General features: G+C 39.8%; 1 protein-coding gene across 4 annotated transcripts in view; it reads left to right on the top strand.

The window, feature by feature from the left end:
• Fryl (FRY like transcription coactivator) overlaps positions 1 to 17971 on the top strand; it is a 269494-nt gene extending 251523 nt beyond the window's left edge. For 2 of the 4 annotated variants that reach the window (XM_029565713.1, XM_029565711.1), the window contains 9 exons: positions 911 to 1155; positions 5097 to 5304; positions 6722 to 6871; positions 7954 to 8052; positions 10702 to 10770; positions 13633 to 13650; positions 14442 to 14552; positions 15378 to 15568; positions 15875 to 17971. In XM_029565713.1, coding sequence (XP_029421573.1) covers positions 911 to 1155; positions 5097 to 5304; positions 6722 to 6871; positions 7954 to 8052; positions 10702 to 10770; positions 13633 to 13650; positions 14442 to 14552; positions 15378 to 15568; positions 15875 to 16133 — 1350 coding nt within the window. In that variant the 3' untranslated portion in view covers positions 16134 to 17971. The remainder of the gene's footprint in view (positions 1 to 910; positions 1156 to 5096; positions 5305 to 6721; positions 6872 to 7953; positions 8053 to 10701; positions 10771 to 13632; positions 13651 to 14441; positions 14553 to 15377; positions 15569 to 15874) is intronic. The other 2 variants (XM_029565712.1, XM_029565714.1) reach the window with 2 other exon arrangements.
• The last annotated feature ends 733 nt before the right edge of the window (positions 17972 to 18704 follow it).

Here is an 18704-nt window from a genome sequence, read left to right as displayed (position 1 = left end):
GTATGCGTGTATTGCCTGCATGTAGGTAAGTGCACCTGTGTCATGCAATGCCCATGGAGGACAGAAGAGGCTGTCAGATCCCCTGGAACTGGAGTTATGGACAGTTGTTAGCTGCCATGTGGGTGCTGGGATTCGAATACCTAGTGTTCTTAATCGCTGAGCCATCTCTCCAGCCCCCTGGGTTGAACATCTTTTTTTTTTTTAATGTGTATGAGTGTACAGCCTGCCTGCATGTATGTAAGTTTACCCTTGTCTGCCCTCAGAGGTCAGAAGACAGTGTTGGATTCCCCTGGAACTAAAGTCACGGACAGTTGTTAGCTACCATGTGGGTTCTAGGAATTGAACCCAGGTCTTCTGCAAGAGCAGCTAGTGCTCTTAACAGCTGAGCCACCTCTTCAGCCACCTTGGGTTGAACATCTTTCTGACTGTCTGTGCCTGATTCTGACTTGGGGGCAGCCCAGCCCCAGAGAACAAGTGGATTTATTCTTGAGCCATTTAAAAAATTTTAGGGCTGGGGATTTAACTCAGTAATAGACTGCTTGCCTCTATCTCTGAGGTTTCCATCTTCAGTACCATCAAAAAGAAAATGGGGGGGGGGGTAGAATGAATTAAGAAGATAAATGTATATATTCACAATTCAAAAACTGAAAATTATACTTTATATCAATGAAGACTTTGATATGTGGCAGTAATCCTTTATTGTCTTGATAAAATTCCTTCTTTAGCCAGGCACACACCTTTAATCCCAGCACTTGGGAGGCAGAGGCAGCGAGATCTCTGTGAGTTCCAGGCTAGCTGGGGTTACAAGGAGACCCTGTCTCAGAAAGACCAAAAAATAAATAAATAAAATAAAATAAAAAATTCCTCTTTAGTGTTGTTGAAGTCCACTAAAATCATGATTGCTTCACAGGATGCAAGCTCAGTATTAAAGGAGGAGCATGTTACAGCCTTTGAGGATGAAGCGTCCTACATTACTCAAGAACAGGACTCTCTTGTGTGTCAAGGAATTCTTGATTTAGAAGAAACTGACATGCCGGAACCTTTGGCCCCCGAAAGCTACCCAGAGTCAGTCTGCGAAGAAGACGTCACTTTGGCTTTGAAAGAGCTGGATGAACGCTGTGAAGAGGAGGAAGCCGATCTCTCTGCATTGTCCAGGTGAGCACAGCCACACACAGTAGTGAGGTGACACTCACCCTCTCCTTCCTTCCCAAACATGCTCCGGTTCCAGTTTATACATTTTGGTTTCTTTGTATTTAATTTGTGGATCACTCTCTTCATTTTTAAAGATAAAATACTATGGGTTTGGGAGGAGCTCCTGGCTCCTTTCTTTTACCAGTTCCATCTATGTGAAGATGAGTCAAAGGTCCTGCTCGACCATGTCTGGCTTCACTTAGGAGCATGAATGAGATGTTTACTCTGAGTTGACCCTCCTCTTTGTAGACTAGACACTGGTTCAAGTCCATCTTGTGGGATCTCCATGGCCTCCCTGAACAAGAGGACAGGTGACTCACCACAGTTACAGGACATTTCGAGAGATGTTCCATAGTCCCCTGGAACTTAGTAGACCTTGGAGGGCAAGGGGCAAAAACTGTCCATTAAGTCCCTCTGACCACATTAGTATAGGCCTCAAAGTATGGCTGTTAAACATCGATTAAGGAGGAACCCAATAGAGGGATGCTATTGGAAGCCCTTGTCAAGAAATTCCAATGGACTCTCATATGAACATTTGAAAATTGCCCTGTTCTGACTTTTTTCTAGTTCCGTCTAGAACTTGTAATGCTAATTACTCTTGCCTTTACTTCTCCTTCACATCTCCTATTCATGATTCAAGGACTTTCTTTTCCCATTAGAGATTAGACTTGTACAATTTGAGAGTCTTTTAGATGGACCCACTGAAGGAATACTCCAATTGCCTCACCCTGTGCTCCTGTTCAGCATGGAAGAAGCCAGAACAATCTGCAACACAATTACCTATGACAATTTGGGTAACCTCTTCAGAAGATGGTCTGATAAGACTAGGAGGTAGGAGTTGGCTAGGCAGTTAGGGTAAAAAGACCCCCAAAGAAAAGTAGCCAGTTTCTTGGCTAAAAGTCAAAATGTCCTTGGGCCTCTTAGCAACATACTCTGTTCCAAAGGCCAAAAATGTCGAAAGTATTTGGGGACTTGTATCTAATCCTTAAAAGATTTTATGGTTACCTCTTCAGAGGGGGGTAATGATAGAGTAGCCAAAAGCCCCATAAAAATAAATCAATCAATCAAAGGGAAAAAAAAAAAAAGATACTATGATTTTTTTTTCCCCCTGTTGGCATCCACCTAAGATAAAAACAATCCATCCTTAACAACACTTGTGACATTTATAATCATACCACCTGCCTACTTTGGCAGAGTGCCAAATGGCCAACTGTTAAAATCAGTAGTAGAATGAGTTTCTGGGATACCAAAACAAATCTAAAATATACCCCCAAAATTATCTATCAGTTTTGTTGCTGTAGGAAGCCAAGTGATCATTTCTGTGAAGGGCAATAGATTGTTCCCTTCAAATGTTTATGCTCTGTACATTCAGAATTTATCATCAGAATGTATGAAGAATTCTCAAATAAGACTTTTCTCGCACTCATGAATTTAAACAGAATAATTATTACAGAGTTCTTAAAGGAAATTTTGTTGGCTGTTATGAGACTTGTATATCAAACAATTCTATGATCAGAATTATGACACAGTCTAATGTCTGTTGTTTAGATTTTATAACTATTTTTGTGATTTACAATAATGTTCCTTGATAAAGGTATCTAACATTATGCATTCTATCAGAATATCTACTTCCCCGTTATACAAGTTAAAACTCCTTGATAATAACTTCTGTTTAAAACTAATACTTAATAATCAAGGATTTCAGAGTTTTACAAAAGATCAGACCTTTATACTTAATGTGGTAATAGAGTTACAACATACACAACATTGGAGAGCTTTTTTTTTTTTAAATTCTCAATATGTGTAGAATGCTTGCCTGTATTTGAAAGTATATATTCAAATATTAATAATCTTGGGACGCCCTTTCTGATACTGATTTGAATATAGAGTTTTTACTTGAGATGTGTATTTTGACGTTGTCAAACCTAATTTGGATCTCTCTCTCTTTTTTGGGGGGGGGTCTTTTTGAGACAGGGTCTCCCTATAGCCCCAGCTGTCCTGGAACTCACTTTGTAGACCAGGCTGGCCTTGAACTCATAGAGATCCGCCTGCCTCTACCTCCCAGTGCTGGGATCAAAGGTGTGCGCCACCACACCCGGCATGGGTATCTCTCTCTTATGTGAAATGCTATCTTGTTATGTGAATGATACAATGTTAAGACCCAAATTAACACATTTCTTTACAGACTGTCTGACTCAAAAACACTTTCATCTTTCCGACCTCGTTATAGAACATCTGACCCAAACACACCTTTTCTTTCTTTGTGGCTCCATTTTTTTATAAACTGATAGTCTCACTGTTGTAATTATAAATTTCTGAAATGAAACCACCAGCTTTTCTGTTTCCTTGGAGTCCAGTCTCCTGTCCTCTTTACTGCTAGGCACATATATGTGCTGTTAAATGACTTGAGCTGGCAGGGTATGATTTCACTGCAGGCTTTGAACCTGTGGTCCAGGGATCATTTCTGCCTCTGGCATTTCCTTCCCATTAGCCCAAGCACGATATTTGACCTCATTTAACTTTTTGTTTCCTCATTTGCCAAATGAAGGTTGTAACAGAATCTAACTTTCATAGGGCTGTTGTGAAATCTGAATAAAATGAGCCATACAAACCACCTAGCACAATGCTTCATACCGAAGTATACAGTCAAAACTTTACAGATGTTATCGTCAATGAGAGAGCATCTTCAAAAAAAGGGTCCAGAGCTGGTGAAGTGTCTTAATGGGTAAAGGTACTTGTTACTAAGGCTGATGACCCATGTTCAATCCCCAGGACCCTCATGGTAGAAGGAGAGAAGCAACTCCTGCATGTTGTCCCCTGACCTCCACCCACATGTGCTGTGGAATATATATGAACATGCATGCTTGTGTGCATGCACATACACACAATAATAAAGCTTTTTTAAATAAATAAAATTATATTTTAAAAGGGGCTCAGAGGCTGGAGAGATGGCTCAGCAGTTAAGAGCACTGGCTGCTCTTGCAGAAGACCCAGGTTCTGTTCCAAGCACCCACATGGCAACTAGCGACCATCCGTAACTCCAGTTCCAGGGGATTCAACACCTCTTCTGACCTCCATGGGCAATGCATGACTCCAGTGCACCCATCTATATATGTGTAGACAAAACACTCTTTCACATTTTCAAAAAGAATTCAAAATAGACCATGATATAAAAGCACCCTAGTCCATATTTTTCATAGATGTAACTGATGTTAATGTAGTGGTAAAATAGTGTAGGACAGGTTCTTTTAAAGTAGTCACTTGAAATTAAAGGTCTCATTCTCAAGAAGCTGAGTAGGAAGAACAGGAATTTTTTTCCTCATGCTCTACTGGAGTTTAGGTTGTTTTCTAATTCAATGTTTCTGTGAATAAAAATAGTTCATAGTGGAGCTAGAGAGATGGCAGTTAAGAGCACTGGTTGCTCTTGCAGAAGACCTAGGTTCAGTTCCCAGCATCCATGTGGCAGCTCACAACCATCAGTAACTCCAGTTCCAGGGGATCCGATGCCTTCTTCTGACCTTCACAGGCATTGCTCACATGTGGTGCACTTACATATATGCAGATAAAATACTCACACACATAAAAATAAATATAAAAACAGTTCATACTGAATGACAGAATACTAGGAATGAGTCTTTTAAGTGAGGATGATAAGGGCCTGAGAAATGAATGAATAGTTAAGAGCACTGGCTGCTCTTGCAGAAGACCTGGGTTCAGTTCCTTGCACCTACATGGTGGCTAACAACTGTCCATAACTCCAGTTCCAGGGGATTCAATACCCTCTTCTGGTCTCCACAGGTATTGCATGCATGTGGTACACTTACATACATTCAAGGAAAACGTAAAATTTTTAAAAATATTTTTTAAAGATAGTGTGATAATTACTGTGATATCTGTGTCAACAGTCAAGATGAAGAGGAACAGGATGGTTTTCCAGAGACACAGACATCGCCTCTCCCGTCACCCTTTCTGTCTGCCATAATAGCGGCTTTTCAGCCAGTGGCCTATGATGATGAGGAAGAAGCCTGGCGCTGCCATGTCAATCAGATGCTTTCTGATACAGATGGATCGTGTGCAGTATTTACTTTTCATGTGTTTTCAAGGCTCTTTCAGGTCAGTGTTGGTTAAGGCTTCTGAACTCGCATTATAATAACCTGTGAGAGGGCTTCTCTACTCAAATTGGGGTCTCCAGTTTTAATGTTCCTACTGGTTTTCCTTAACAAACATCGTTTTATACTAGGAATATTTCCTAAATTTAGAGCATGCCATTGTAGTGCTGCTGATCTGTTACTCAGTTACTAATACAGATACGAAAACCTACAGTAAAATTGGAGTAAAACTTCAGCACAAAATCTGACCAGTTTTCTGTATATGTCAGGTACTGTCATGGGACCAAAGATATCAAGGCATTGTCCCTGCTCAAGCAGCTTGTTGTAGGGAGGTTCGTGAAGTTTATAAGTGCCAAGTGATGTTTTCATCGATGTGGAGAACTGAGTAATTAAGGTTGCTTTTAACCACAAAATAATAGTGATAACAAGCATTATCTATTGAGAGCCTGGTCTGTGCTAAGCACTATGTTAGGTACTTTCCATTAAGTACTCTCCTCATACCACCACCATGGCATGTGGATACAGTTTTGAACATTGTGTGGGGAGGGAGGCTTAAGGTACAGTGATGCCTCTTGGCATCCACCATCTACCCTGCATCCCTCACCTAAGCTAACGTGCTTACCTTAGAAAACTTAGATATCTAACACTTCTCACTGAAGTTTCCCATGCATCCCACCCTCCAGTTTCCCTCCTAGAGAGTCTTTAGTGCTCACTAATGGGGTTTCCACGTAACTTACTTCTGCACTTACTCTGTTGTACTTGGTTTTCCATTGGTATTCTTTCCTTTCCAGTGATAGTACGAGCTTCTCAGTGCCTGAATCCTAGGCTAGTCTTTCCCTTTTTTCCTCTCTGTCCTAATGCCACCTAGCAGCACCACACAAATGTGGGTACCTGTGAGCTAGTTCCTACTCAACCTAGTTGACCCTTCCCTAGGGAACCTGGGGTCCCCTCCTCCTTGGAGATTACCATAATGATGCCGAATTTAGTGCAGACACCAATTGGCATAACTCTCAAAACAGCCCAGAACTCTTGTATGATAATTACACAGCTCTAACTCATCAAGTACTAATTATGGATCGGCCACTGTCTTATCTTTACTGTGAACAAATATTCTTGGATTCTGAGAAGATACTCTTTGACTTTAAAAGAGCTAATTACTTCAATATGTGAGGGATTTGCTTCCATGCATATGCGGCCTACTTCCTCTGTCTCTGGGATGGGGACATTTTTTGTGGTATTAGTATTTTATTAAGTCTTGAATCACTTTTAGACATTAACATGTTGCCTAAAGTAATATAGATAGGTCCAATATTAGATTCTGAGTATCACTACAATAATTTCAATTGTGAATCACACTTCTTTAAAGTGGAAAAAGACCTTTTTTGTTACATTCCAAGCTTTTCTTATGCTTTTCCCCATAGTCAATTCAAAGGAAGTTTGGAGAAATAACTAACGAGGCAGTTGGCTTTCTTGGTGAAAACCTGAAGCGCATTGGTACCAAGTTTAAAAGTTCATTAGAAGTGATGATGATGTGTTCAGAATGCCCCACCGTCTTTGTGGATGCTGAAACAGTAAGTGCTCTAGTGTGGGCTGTTTATGAAGACGAAATGGGCCAGGTATGGTCGTGCACTTCTGTAAACACAGCACTCAGGAGGTGGAGGCAGGAGGACGAAGAGTTAGAGACCGGGGACTGGAGAGATGACTCAGTGGGTAAGAGCACTGGATGTTCTTCCAGAGGACCCAGACTCAGTCCCAGCACTCATGTGGTGGCTAACAATTGTCCAATTTCAGGGGAACTGACACCCTCTTCTGGCCTCTGTGGGCATTACACACATGCCACACTTAACAAGAAGGCAAATCACTCATACATAACATAAAAAATATTTTTTTAATTGAGGCCAGCCTGGGCTATCTAATGAGTTCCAAACAAGGCTCCTGTATATAGCAAGGTGCTGCCTCAAAAAAAGAAGCAAAAATACTAAAATGGAATGATGACATTCATTTACCAGCCTTTTGTCAAAGGAAATCTGAATTCTGAAGTGTCAGGGTTCTTATTTTCCCCCTGATCTCTGTATCTAGCCAAATGCCATTCCAGCTGGACATGGCAGCACATGTCTTTAATACCAGTACTTAGAAGGCAGGCAGATCTCTGAGAGTTCCATGCCAGCCAGGGTTACATAGTAAGATCCTGTTTCAAAAAAATAAAGCAAAGCCATTCCAGTGTATGAAATGTGGTGCCTGATCTTCACTGCTCTGTTCTTTGGAGAGAGAGAGAGAGAAAAAGAATATTCAGGATGAGGAAGGTAATGTGTTATATGCTAGAAATCTGTACTCGTTCCTGTTCTTAAATAAAAATTGGTAGGAGAGCTAGACCTCTCTTCATGAAATAGCCAGAGCCCTGTGTTGCAAGGATTTATAGATCACACAGTTGCATGTTTAGAAAGAGCTTTGAGGATGGTGCCTCTGAGGTATCTGCTGTTCTGACGTGAAGCTCTTTAAGACAATCCCACTGTGCTCCTACATGTTCTACTGAAAAGTCAACCCCTAGGGAACAGAATAAGGCGTGTCCAATAACCAAGAGATACTGCATGACCCTACACTTGTCATTCTCATGACTGTCACCAGACCAAGATCAATGTGTTTGCTTTAACAGCTGATGACATGTGGTTTGCTGGAAACACTCAAGTTCAGTGTTTTGGAGCTGCAAGAACACCTGGATACCTACAGTGCCAAAAGAGAAGCAGCAGAGCAGGTCAGTCTCCTGTCACAACATACACACACCATTTGCTTTTGACACCAGAAATGTTGACCCGGTCATAGAATGGTCTAGAAAGAAAAGCAACTCCTTCACTAGCCTTGAATTATGCTGAGACTGATGGGTCCTGGGCGCGTTCTTCTCTGTCTCTGTCCAGTGCATTCCTGTCTTTGGCTTCAAAAAAGAGCCTAAGAGTACAATGGGAAACTAGCCTTGTAGACAGCTTCTATGTGGAGACTGTAGCTATTGCCAATGCTACAGGTGGGGAAATAGAAGCAGTATTTGGAAATGCATTACAAAATTGTGGTGCAGAATATCTGCTCACTCGGATAAAACTGTGATCTTTTCGCAATGGCTGTGTGTGTGAAAGCAGAGGGGAAAACAAACATGGACTACATTACACGTTTTACCCTCTAGTAAAGAGTTCTCTAATTCTGGTCTAACACCAAAACAGTAAATAAGTCTCATATATTTTCATTTGGCAATTGCATTGCATGCAGGTGGTGCTCTTACATACATGCAAGCAAAACACTCATACATAAAAAATATAAATTAAAAAAAATTTTAAATTCATATTGAATGAGTACTGGGAATGTTCTTTTAAGATAGTGTGATAAGGGGCTAGAGAGATGACTCAGCAGCTAAAAGCATTGGCTTTTAAACAAAGGACCTGGGTTCAGTTTCCAGCATCCACATGGTGACTAACAACATCCTAGCTCCCTTTCCTCCAGCAGCTCAGCCCTCAATACCTCACTATCATTGATAACCTCATTGTCCCAGCCTACAGAAACCTCAGGGCATAAACTTAGAACTACCACTGTTTGTCCAGCCTCTATGCCCAGAGGTATAAAGGGACAGACCTACAGCAAGCAAGGGACACTTTTTCTAAGTCCTAGGTGATAGTTTTAGCATCTGTCATTGTCCTTGGAAGATTGCTCAGATATAAGCTGCTCAGATATTTAGAAACAACCTCCCTCAGCAGGTGACTTTTATCTTTCATTTGAGCCAAGAAAACAGGAAAAGAGCAGTTAGGTGGGAACTGGGGTTTTCTGCACAGGCCTCTGCTGTGTCTTGTGCATACTGCTAGTGTGCAGCCATTGGATAGTATTACTAGATTTAAAAATCAGAAATTACATTGACTCATGCTCCCGAAAATGCAGAATAAGTTACAATATTTTAAAATTTTTAGAGGGCTGGAGAGATGGTTCAGCAGTTAAGAGCACTATCTGCTCTTCCAGAGGACTGGGTTCGCTTCCCAACAGCCACTTGATGGCTAACAGGGATCCATAACTCCAGTTTCAAAGGCTCCAACACCCTCTTCTGGCTTCTGTGGGCTTTACATGACACAGGTGTACTTACATACATGCAGGCAAAATATTCCTACACAAAAATCAAAAAATTTTTAATCTTTTAGAATAGTTAGTAAATAACCAAAATGACTCTTCCATTTTATTAGTGTACTTGAACAAACTGGGCCAGTAGTGATGGTAATTAAGTGTGTACACATTTTAACATTTTGTGTGACTAGAGATTAAACCATAAATTCCATGGTAGATGTCAACTGAATTTGGCTGATATAAAGAAATCTACTGATAGCTTCTGACAGTGATTGCCACCAGCCATATCTTACCAGAAAGGCTTAACATGTTTTTCTCGGAGATGCTGTCAAGCAAATAGCCCAAGGGACAGTGACTGGGATAAAAGGGACAGAAGGTCAAAGAGATTGTTTTTGAAACTGAGATGTCTAATTTTAATTCTGTGCATGTGGAGCATTAAGTTACTGTTGGGAATTTTAAATGTCTAATACTAAAATATTTTCAGAGTAGCTACTTAATGTAGCTAACAGTTTTTCCTCAAAGGCAAAAGTCTGAGTGATTTCTTACTGGTTTGATTATTTTAATAATATCACCAAAACAAGAACTGAGAGCATCAAACTGTGTAAACCTAGGCACTTCAGGTGAAGGGTCTCAGCTTTTACTCTGGAAATTTTGTGGCTGCTTTGTTCTACAAATCCATGATGCTATTTTATTTTTACTTAACCAAATATTGTCCTTTAATATTGACTTTAAGAATAGCCTCTGGATAAAGAAAACTCACATTTGGCTTCTCCATCTAGTAATCCTCGGAGATAGCATGTTTGTCATTTATTACCATCCAAAAAGAAAGAAAATAAATAAAAACAGGATTTAGATGGATCTTGGGTTTGTTTCACTAATTAAAATTGACATGAGTCTTTTGAGAATTATACTTCTGATTAGCAGACAGGCCTGGTTCATTCTCTGTTAAGTTGCCTCTATTGAGTTGACCAGAGGGAAAGCAAATCTTTCATTTTCTCATTTCACATTTGACAAAGGTCAGGTAGAGACAAGATTTCCAATAAAATCTGCAAAGCGAAAGATCTTATAAGATGGGGTGCCACAAGGTCCTAGGAAGCACATTTATTATGTTTTCATCAGTAAACTCACAGGCTATAGATCCCACTTTCGTTTGTTCAATAAAAATGATTAGCATCGGGTAGAGATGAAAGTCTGTCTACAGCCAGTCCTAGCAAGTTTGTTGTTTGTTTTATATAGACAAGCTGTTCAATTGCTAGTTTCAGTGTATATTATGCAGTTACTGTATTGAAATTTATCATTCTTTCTTTAGTGGTTAGGCAATTGTAAGAGAACATTCGGTGCCAAAGACGATGTGTATAGGATAAACACCAATGCACAAGTAAGTCTCTTGTTCTTGTTTCTGACCGATTTCTATGTTGGGTATTATAAAACAGTGTGTGTGTACAATTGTTCTTGCTTACTATTCCTAGATATAATGTTTATAAACCTCATTTTGGTTATCAGAAGAATCTTGTGAAAGTTAGGTTCAGTGAAATATTGGTGGCTTACTAATGAAAATTTCACTTCAATAAAAATGAGCAACCAGCTTGTGACTGAAGCTTAATAACATTCAGTAGATAAGACTGATGGGCATCTAGACAATGCATGTTGGCATTTAGTTGCATCTGCCTCCAGGAGAAAAATAGCTCTGCATTAGTATTCTGATTAGTATTTTATGGATATATTGTCTGGTCAGGAAAGCAAACCGAAAAGTAATGTGATATACATTGGTATTAGTCTTTCTAAATGTGAAATTCTGGATATGTTAGTATAAAGTCATAGAAAACAGGGGCTGGAGAGATAGCTCAGTAGTTAAGAACACTGGTTGTTCTTGCAGAAGACCCAGGTTCAAATCCCAGCACCCACATGGCAACTAAAAACTGTCCATAACTCCAGTTCCAGGGGATCTGACGGCCTCTTCTGTCTTCTGCAGGCATTGCATGACACGGGTGCACTTACCTACATGCAGGCAATACACTCATACACATAAAATATTTTTTAAAAAATCATAGAAAACAGCAGCACTGCATTTTCTTAGGGAAAGGTGCTCATCCATCATACACCATCCTGAGGATATTAAGGCCCAAGTTATTCCAGTGGTAGCAGCTTCATTCTAGGGAAAGGCCTCATCAACTAAACAGTCTCCACACCTAACAGAATCCGCAGGCTTTTCAACTTCAGTTATAAGGTATAGCAATAGACCTCCAGTCTCTACAAAGCTGTAATTGTTTAAATCTTGAGAAAATCATAAATTAACTTCGTCTTCAAGCCATTATGCATTTCATACTCATATAGTCTCCTACAGCTTGGTTGACAGGGTCTCTTAATTGTTCCCATTATGAAGATGAGGGAACTGAGACTCAGAGAGTTAATTTACCTAACAGTGAGAAAATATTAGAACCAAGGTAATTCCAAACCCTTGTACTGTTTTTAGTTTTTTGGTGTTTTTGAGATGGCGTCTCCCTGTAGCCCCAGCTGTCCTGGAACTATGTAGACCAGCCTGGCCTTGAACCCACAGAGATCCGCCTGCTTCTGCCTCCCAAGTGCTGGGATTAAAGTCATGCACCACCATACCCGGTCAACCCTGTACTGTTTTAAAGGAGTACTCAAATCATGCATAAAGAGATTAAGGCAAGATAAGAAATTAATTCTAGACTAGAATTAAACCCAAAGGACATTTTTTGCTGATGTCTAGGTTCATCACTTGAGCAAATATAGTGTCTCCTGTATAAATTAGGTGGATATGCTAAGTAGTTTCTTAATTGGTTTTTGGTTTTTTGAAACAGGATCTCCCTGTAGCCCCAGCTGGCCTGGAATTCACCGTGTAGACTAGGCTGGCCTCGAACTCACAGATCCACCTGCCTCTGCCTCCTGAGTGCTGGGACTACAGACGTGTGCCACCACACCCAGCTCTGCTAAGTAGTTTCTTATATTCCTTCTACCTTAAAAAAATTCTGTCCCAAGACTCTGTAATCAGTCAACATAGCTTGAGGCTTTCCACTTAGTGAAAAGCAGAAACTATACATTTAAGATTTATTATTAACGCCAGGCGTGGTGGCGCACACCTGTAGTCCCCAGCACTTGGGAGGCAGAGGCAGGTGGCTCTGTGAGTTCAAGGCCAGCCTGGTCTGCATAGTGAGTGCCAGGCCAGCTGGGGCTACAGGGAGACCCTGTATCAAAAAGACCAAAAAAAAAAAAAAAAAAACCAAAAATTGATTAAATATATCCTCAAAAAATGCACTTTGAGTGCATTTAGACTAATGTTGGTAATTCATAGCTATAGAATTTTCATCATTTGTGATAACTACAGTGACCCTGAACGTTGTGACTCCTTTTCTGGTGCATGTCACAGTAGAGACTTTGGAGGTGTACTTGTAGTCAGTTCTGCTTGTGCTAACAGGAATGAGAAAAAGTACTCAAAACTCCAAATCAGCCTTAGACACAAAACCGCCTGCCAGTCGGCTTGACTTTGAATTCCAGGCTCTAATGTTACTGAGAGGCAGCTGTTCACACAATTTATGGTAAGCGGTGTGAAGATAAAGTTCACCTTTGCTTAGCAAATCCTTTCTAAATTGACAGAAATAAATGTGGTATAAGCATCCCTTGAGAGGAAACAGTTTAGAAAAGGTTTCAAAGTGACTTCTAGAAGCTACATTTACATGGCTACAGTTGTTTTCACTGCAGTCATTCTGAGACAGCCATCCTAGGTACTAAAGACAGTTCGTAAATTTAGACTCTTCACTGTGTTCTGCATACATTATGTCCTTTGATTCAAACCTACTTAGGTAAAATTTCTGACCTAAATGACATTTGGAGTATAGCGTAAAATGCACGCTCACTCTCAGTATTCTACCCTGTGGCCCAGCACCAAGTCAGGCAACCAGGGATCTAATTAAACATCGAAGGGTAGGAAGTCTAGAATGAGCCACAGCAGAGAGAACCTTCTGCTGGGTATTTCCCATGTGTGATTGATAATAAGCCAATTCTTTCCAGAAAAATAATGGTAAAATTTGCTTATTGCACTGTTTAGAAAGTAGCATTTGGGGGGAAAAAGTCATAAAATTTTCTTTGGGGTATAAATATATGGTCTTCAGTTTGCCTGGGACATCTTGTAACCCTAGTTACAATGATTTCTTACACTAATTCTTGGTCTTTCTCTTTCTTTGTATTTTTTTTGTGACCCGATCACCTTCTTGCTTAGCAAATGGAAATTCTAGCAGTAAGTGGCCTGTCTTGATTTATAGACTCCTTATCCTTGTGACAAACTGGTTTTCATCTGCCATTTGTCCTTTTGTGACCTAGCAATGTTTTGTCATTGACTACTTTAAAAGTAGCGTGTGCTTCAACTTTGTATAGCCCTCATTCATGACATATTGGTTCAATGAAATGAGACAGTGAGACTTGACAACATGTATGTAAAACTAGCAGGTGCGCTTTCTGCACCTACAACTAACATGTCTCCATATTTTATGTTTTAAAATTCAGCTTACACATGTCAGTTTCACAGTCTCACTTGAATGGGGTCACTGAGTGGTTTTGTCTAGGAAAGAGTTCATTTCTTTAAAAGACTCTGCACTGTGGTAGGAGGTTACCCGGTTGCACGCTGCTTTATCGCACACTGGTTGATGGATGCAGTGCCAACCTCGGTGGGAACAAAAGCCTGTGCATTTTCTGAATTCTTTCTGTTATCAATTTAAATTTTAAATTTATATTGAATCCTCTTTAAAGCATCTTATATTTCCTTTTGACATTCTGTTTGTCCAGTGTGAAAATGTGCTTCATACTAAAAAGGAATGATACAACCAGCAGCGAGCCTTGTTCTTATTTTAATGCCAGCCCCCAAAGCATCTTTCACCTGCCTTTCATCAGCCTCACACCATATTAACTTGCTTACTGCAGAAACACAAATGACAAGACAATTTTAACATAATTATAATATTTTACTGGAATTATGCTGTCTAGTCAAATGTGAAAAATAACACCTAAATTTAACGTACTATTTGTTTCTAGGAGCTGGAGCTCTGCCGAAGATTATACAAACTGCATTTTCAGCTGCTGCTGCTGTTCCAGGCCTACTGCAAACTCATCAACCAAGTAAACACAATAAAAAATGAAGCAGAGGTAAATAGCAGTGGGCATCAGTAACTGGTTCTGGAAGATGGAAATATATATTCATTCCCTGTTAGAATGCCTCAAGTCAAGCCACTGGCATTGAGCTGTATTTTTTCAGTTGAGCAATTACATATTTTTCAAACTGATGTGTCATGTCAGGGTATTTTAATAAATAAGACAACTGATATCCAGATGTTTTGGTAGCATAAAAATTGTCTATAACCAGAAGTACTTATATACAATCGTACTATGGAATCCCTAACATCTTATCTATGTTTCTATAGTTCTGTGCACACAACAATAAATGTGGTGTAATCTGTTGTCTACAATCTTTTCCCCTCCTTACATGATGGAACTTGAAATTATCATTGGGAAAATGACTCAATTTTTAAATGATAAAATATATATACATATATGCATGCTTATATAGAGTATCCTGGGGAAATAATCTTCAAAAATAGGCGTTTCTTCACTATCCAAAAGAAATTTTTATGGGCTTCCAAAATATATGTGTAATTTCATGTATTGACCAGTATAAACATTTGTTGATTTATCAAGAATATTTAAACCTGGTGTCGTGGCACATGCCTGAAATACCAGCATTCAGAAGTTTAAGGCAGGAGGATCTCAAGTTTAGGCTAGTGTGGGCTATAGAGTGGAGAGACCCTGCCTCAATTTTTAAAAAAACTTTGGTGACTATTATAGATTTCTGCTGACAGAACTTAAACTTTGAGAAAAATGCTCCCGTATCGGGTATATCCTTTTAACAAATAACTAAATGTTCCTTTCATTACTGAACATAGGCATAGACCCTTACAGCTGTGTTTGTTGTAGGTCATCAACATGTCAGAGGAGCTTGCCCAACTGGAAAGCATCCTTAAGGAAGCTGAGGCTGCTTCAGAAAATGAAGAAATTGATATTTCCAAAGCTGCACAAACCACAATAGAAACTGCCATTCATTCTCTAATTGAAACTTTGAAAAACAAGGAGTTTGTATCAGCCGTAGCACAAGTCAGAGCATTCAGGTAAAATGGGGAGAGATGTGGCAACACCTGCATATAATGAGGCTGGAAATTTACGTTTTGGTTTTCAATCAGATGTTTCAGTGCCATGTTTTTCTTTATTTCCACCTCACTGAAATGATAACTGTTAAATTTTTTTACTTCCACCTGCACGTGGTATTTTGAGTGATATATTTGTTCAAATAGTAAAAAAGATATCAGTTACTCACCAGGCAGTTTTGATGATAGGAATTATTACATAAATGTAGTTAGTCTAGTTAATCTTGTTATGTGTACCTCAGAACTCTAAGAAACATTATGTATTTCCAGAACCCTATGGCCCAGTGACATCTTCGGCAGCTGTGAAGATGACCTGGTGCAGACGCTGTTGCACATCTACTTCCATCACCAGACACTGGGCCAGACAGGCAGCTTTGCGGTCATAGGCTCTAACCTGGACATGTCAGAAGCCAACTACAAGCTGATGGAACTTAACCTGGAGATCAGAGAGTCACTTCGCATGATACAATCATACCAGCTTCTAGCACAGGCCCAGCCAATTGGAAATATGGTGAGCACTGGATTCTGAGAAACTTCAGACATTCTAGAGAGAGAGAAGAAGCTGAAGATGATTAAGAATGCTAACCAAGCACCTTTTACGAACCCTTGTGATTCACTGATAGCTTTTGGGGCAGCATCTACAATTACAGTCTAATTTCAAACTATCAAAAACAAAGACCTGAAGAAAAATATCTAATTCTTTGACAGCTGCCTATACCTCCAACAGTAATTATATGAAGAGGATTTTTTTTTTTAATTAACCTATGTGAAAAAGAAAAAGGGCTAAAAGTGATGCATACAAATACATTACTCTGTAGAAAGAAAAGAATTCCAAGATGTTTGCAATAATGGTCTCTTCTAAAATATCGCAGAGCAGGTAAAATGAGGCTGGAACCCAGGCTGGTTCATTTTAGCTGAAGACCTGCAATCCCACTTGGATTTGTAGCCATCATCTACATAATCTACAATGGATCATTAATCATTTAAATGAACTGATAGTCTGAACTGATAAACACAGACTTATTTGCAAAAAAACATTGGGTTTGGGGGAGGGGTTGTTTTTTTCTCCCCCTCCCCCATTTACAGGCTAAGGGATTGGGGCGTTTTTGTTTTGGGTTTGTATAAAGAATTGTGTGTGTGTGTGAGCTGGGATGTATGGGTATGTGATAGTCCTATTTTCAAGGTATGGATGTCTGGTGATAACTTCTCAGAGCATGCTAAAAGAGCACTGCAAGATTATTTTTGAAGAAATTTTATTTTATTAGACCTAACTCTTCATAGTGTGTAAATGTTAGAACATTTTAATAATATTTTAAAACTGGGTTTTCCCGGTATTTCAAAAAGAAATAATATATCTGTTAACGTTATTGGAATGCTGCTCAGTTCTCTGGTCAGTGCTTATGTTATGATTGTTGATAACTAACCAAAGTAGATGCCTGCAGAGACTTTAAAATGTAAAATAAAGACATATGCTGCCCGTCAGCACTTCTCCTTAGAAAAGTTAACTTATTTTACTCCATAATTATTATAGAAACTGTATAGACAAAAACCAGTATTTTTCTTGTACATTTGTGCCATGCACTGTTATACAAGAGTAAATGTATAAAGTTGAAGAAAGAGCTGTGGTCACTGCTGGTAGAATATGTGGTCTGTGGGCTCTGAAGTCTGCAGACTTCCAGAGAAGTGATGCGAATATGCATTGTGTTTATATTCAGGACTCACATGTTTCTTGCTCAAGGACCCAGGGCTATAGAGGAAAAGAAAGGAAGCCTGAAGACTGACCACCAAAACACGCAATATACTGCTCCACTAAGTCTGTAGCAGAACACGAACTGGATCCTCTGTCCTTTTTTTAAATAGCATTTTGTAAAAGAAATGAATGTAGTCCCACAACTCCTCTGATGAAAGGAACACCTTGTATTTTTTATATGCATCTCTTATCCACTGTGACTTTTCTTTTAAAACTGGGCTCTGTGATTCCAGAGTTTGGAATGTAGAAATGAATCGCTTAGCTTGCCTTTTCTTGGGGGTGTAGACCCTGACAGAAATGTAATTATGCTCAAGTGCATTAAAAAAGCACTGTGCACGCTGTTGGACTGTTGGCCGTAGTTATGTTTCCTCTAAAATTCCATAACTGGTCACGGCACATTCATAATCACTGTATTTTTTGACCCAGATAAAAAAAAACAATTATTTTAATGGTGTTCTGGTACTGTAAATGGTGTCGTTTAAATTATTAATAACTTGGGGGGCAGGCACAGGGATGGTGTCCAAAGACACCCCACATTTCACATCCTGTCCTACACTCCTGTTTTTCTCACCCTCCTTACATCCTTTTTGTTAAAAATAAAAAAGCATTATAGTTGCTGGTTTGTGTGGTATTTTAAGAAGAAAATGCCTGTGGTATATACATATTACCTGCATAATTCTCACATATAGTTTTCCTTTAAAAAGACAGAACAAGGCTAGACCTAGTGATGGCACATCTTTAATCCCAGCACTCAGGAGGCAGAGGCAGACAGATCTCTGCGTTCAAAGACCAGCCTGGTCTACATAGTGAGTTCCAGGCCAGCTGGGGCTAAAGAAAGACACTGTCTCAAAAAGACCAAAAAAATAAATAAAAAGACAGGAGGGCTGGAGAGATGGCTCAGCAGTTAAGAACACTGACTGCTCTTGCAGGGGACCCGGGTTCGATTCCCAGCACCCACATGGCAGCTACAAACCGTCCTTAACTCCAGTTCCAGGGGAATCCAAAGCCCTCTTCTGACCTACGCAGGCATTGCACAACACAGGTGCACTCACACTCATGCACAAAATTAAAATAATAAATTGTGAGTGCACCTGTATCGTGCAATGCCTGCAGAGGTCAGGAGGGCTTCAGATTCCCCTGGAACTGGAGTTAAGGACGGTTTGTAGCCGCCATGTGGATGCTGGGACTCGAACCTGGGTCCTCTGCAAGAGCAGTAAGTGCTCTTAACTGCTGAGCCATCTCTCTAGCCCCCTAAATAAAGTAATAAAATATTTTTTTAATTAAACACTTGGGAGGCAGAGGCAGGCAGATTTCTGTGAGTTCAAGGCCTGCTAAGTTGACATAATGATA

The sequence above is a fragment of the Nannospalax galili genome, unplaced genomic scaffold (assembly GCF_000622305.1).
Source record: "Nannospalax galili isolate Female #2095 unplaced genomic scaffold, S.galili_v1.0 scaffold318, whole genome shotgun sequence".
Classification (NCBI taxonomy): domain Eukaryota; kingdom Metazoa; phylum Chordata; class Mammalia; order Rodentia; family Spalacidae; genus Nannospalax; species Nannospalax galili.
This window is presented reverse-complemented; position numbering and strand designations above follow the sequence as displayed.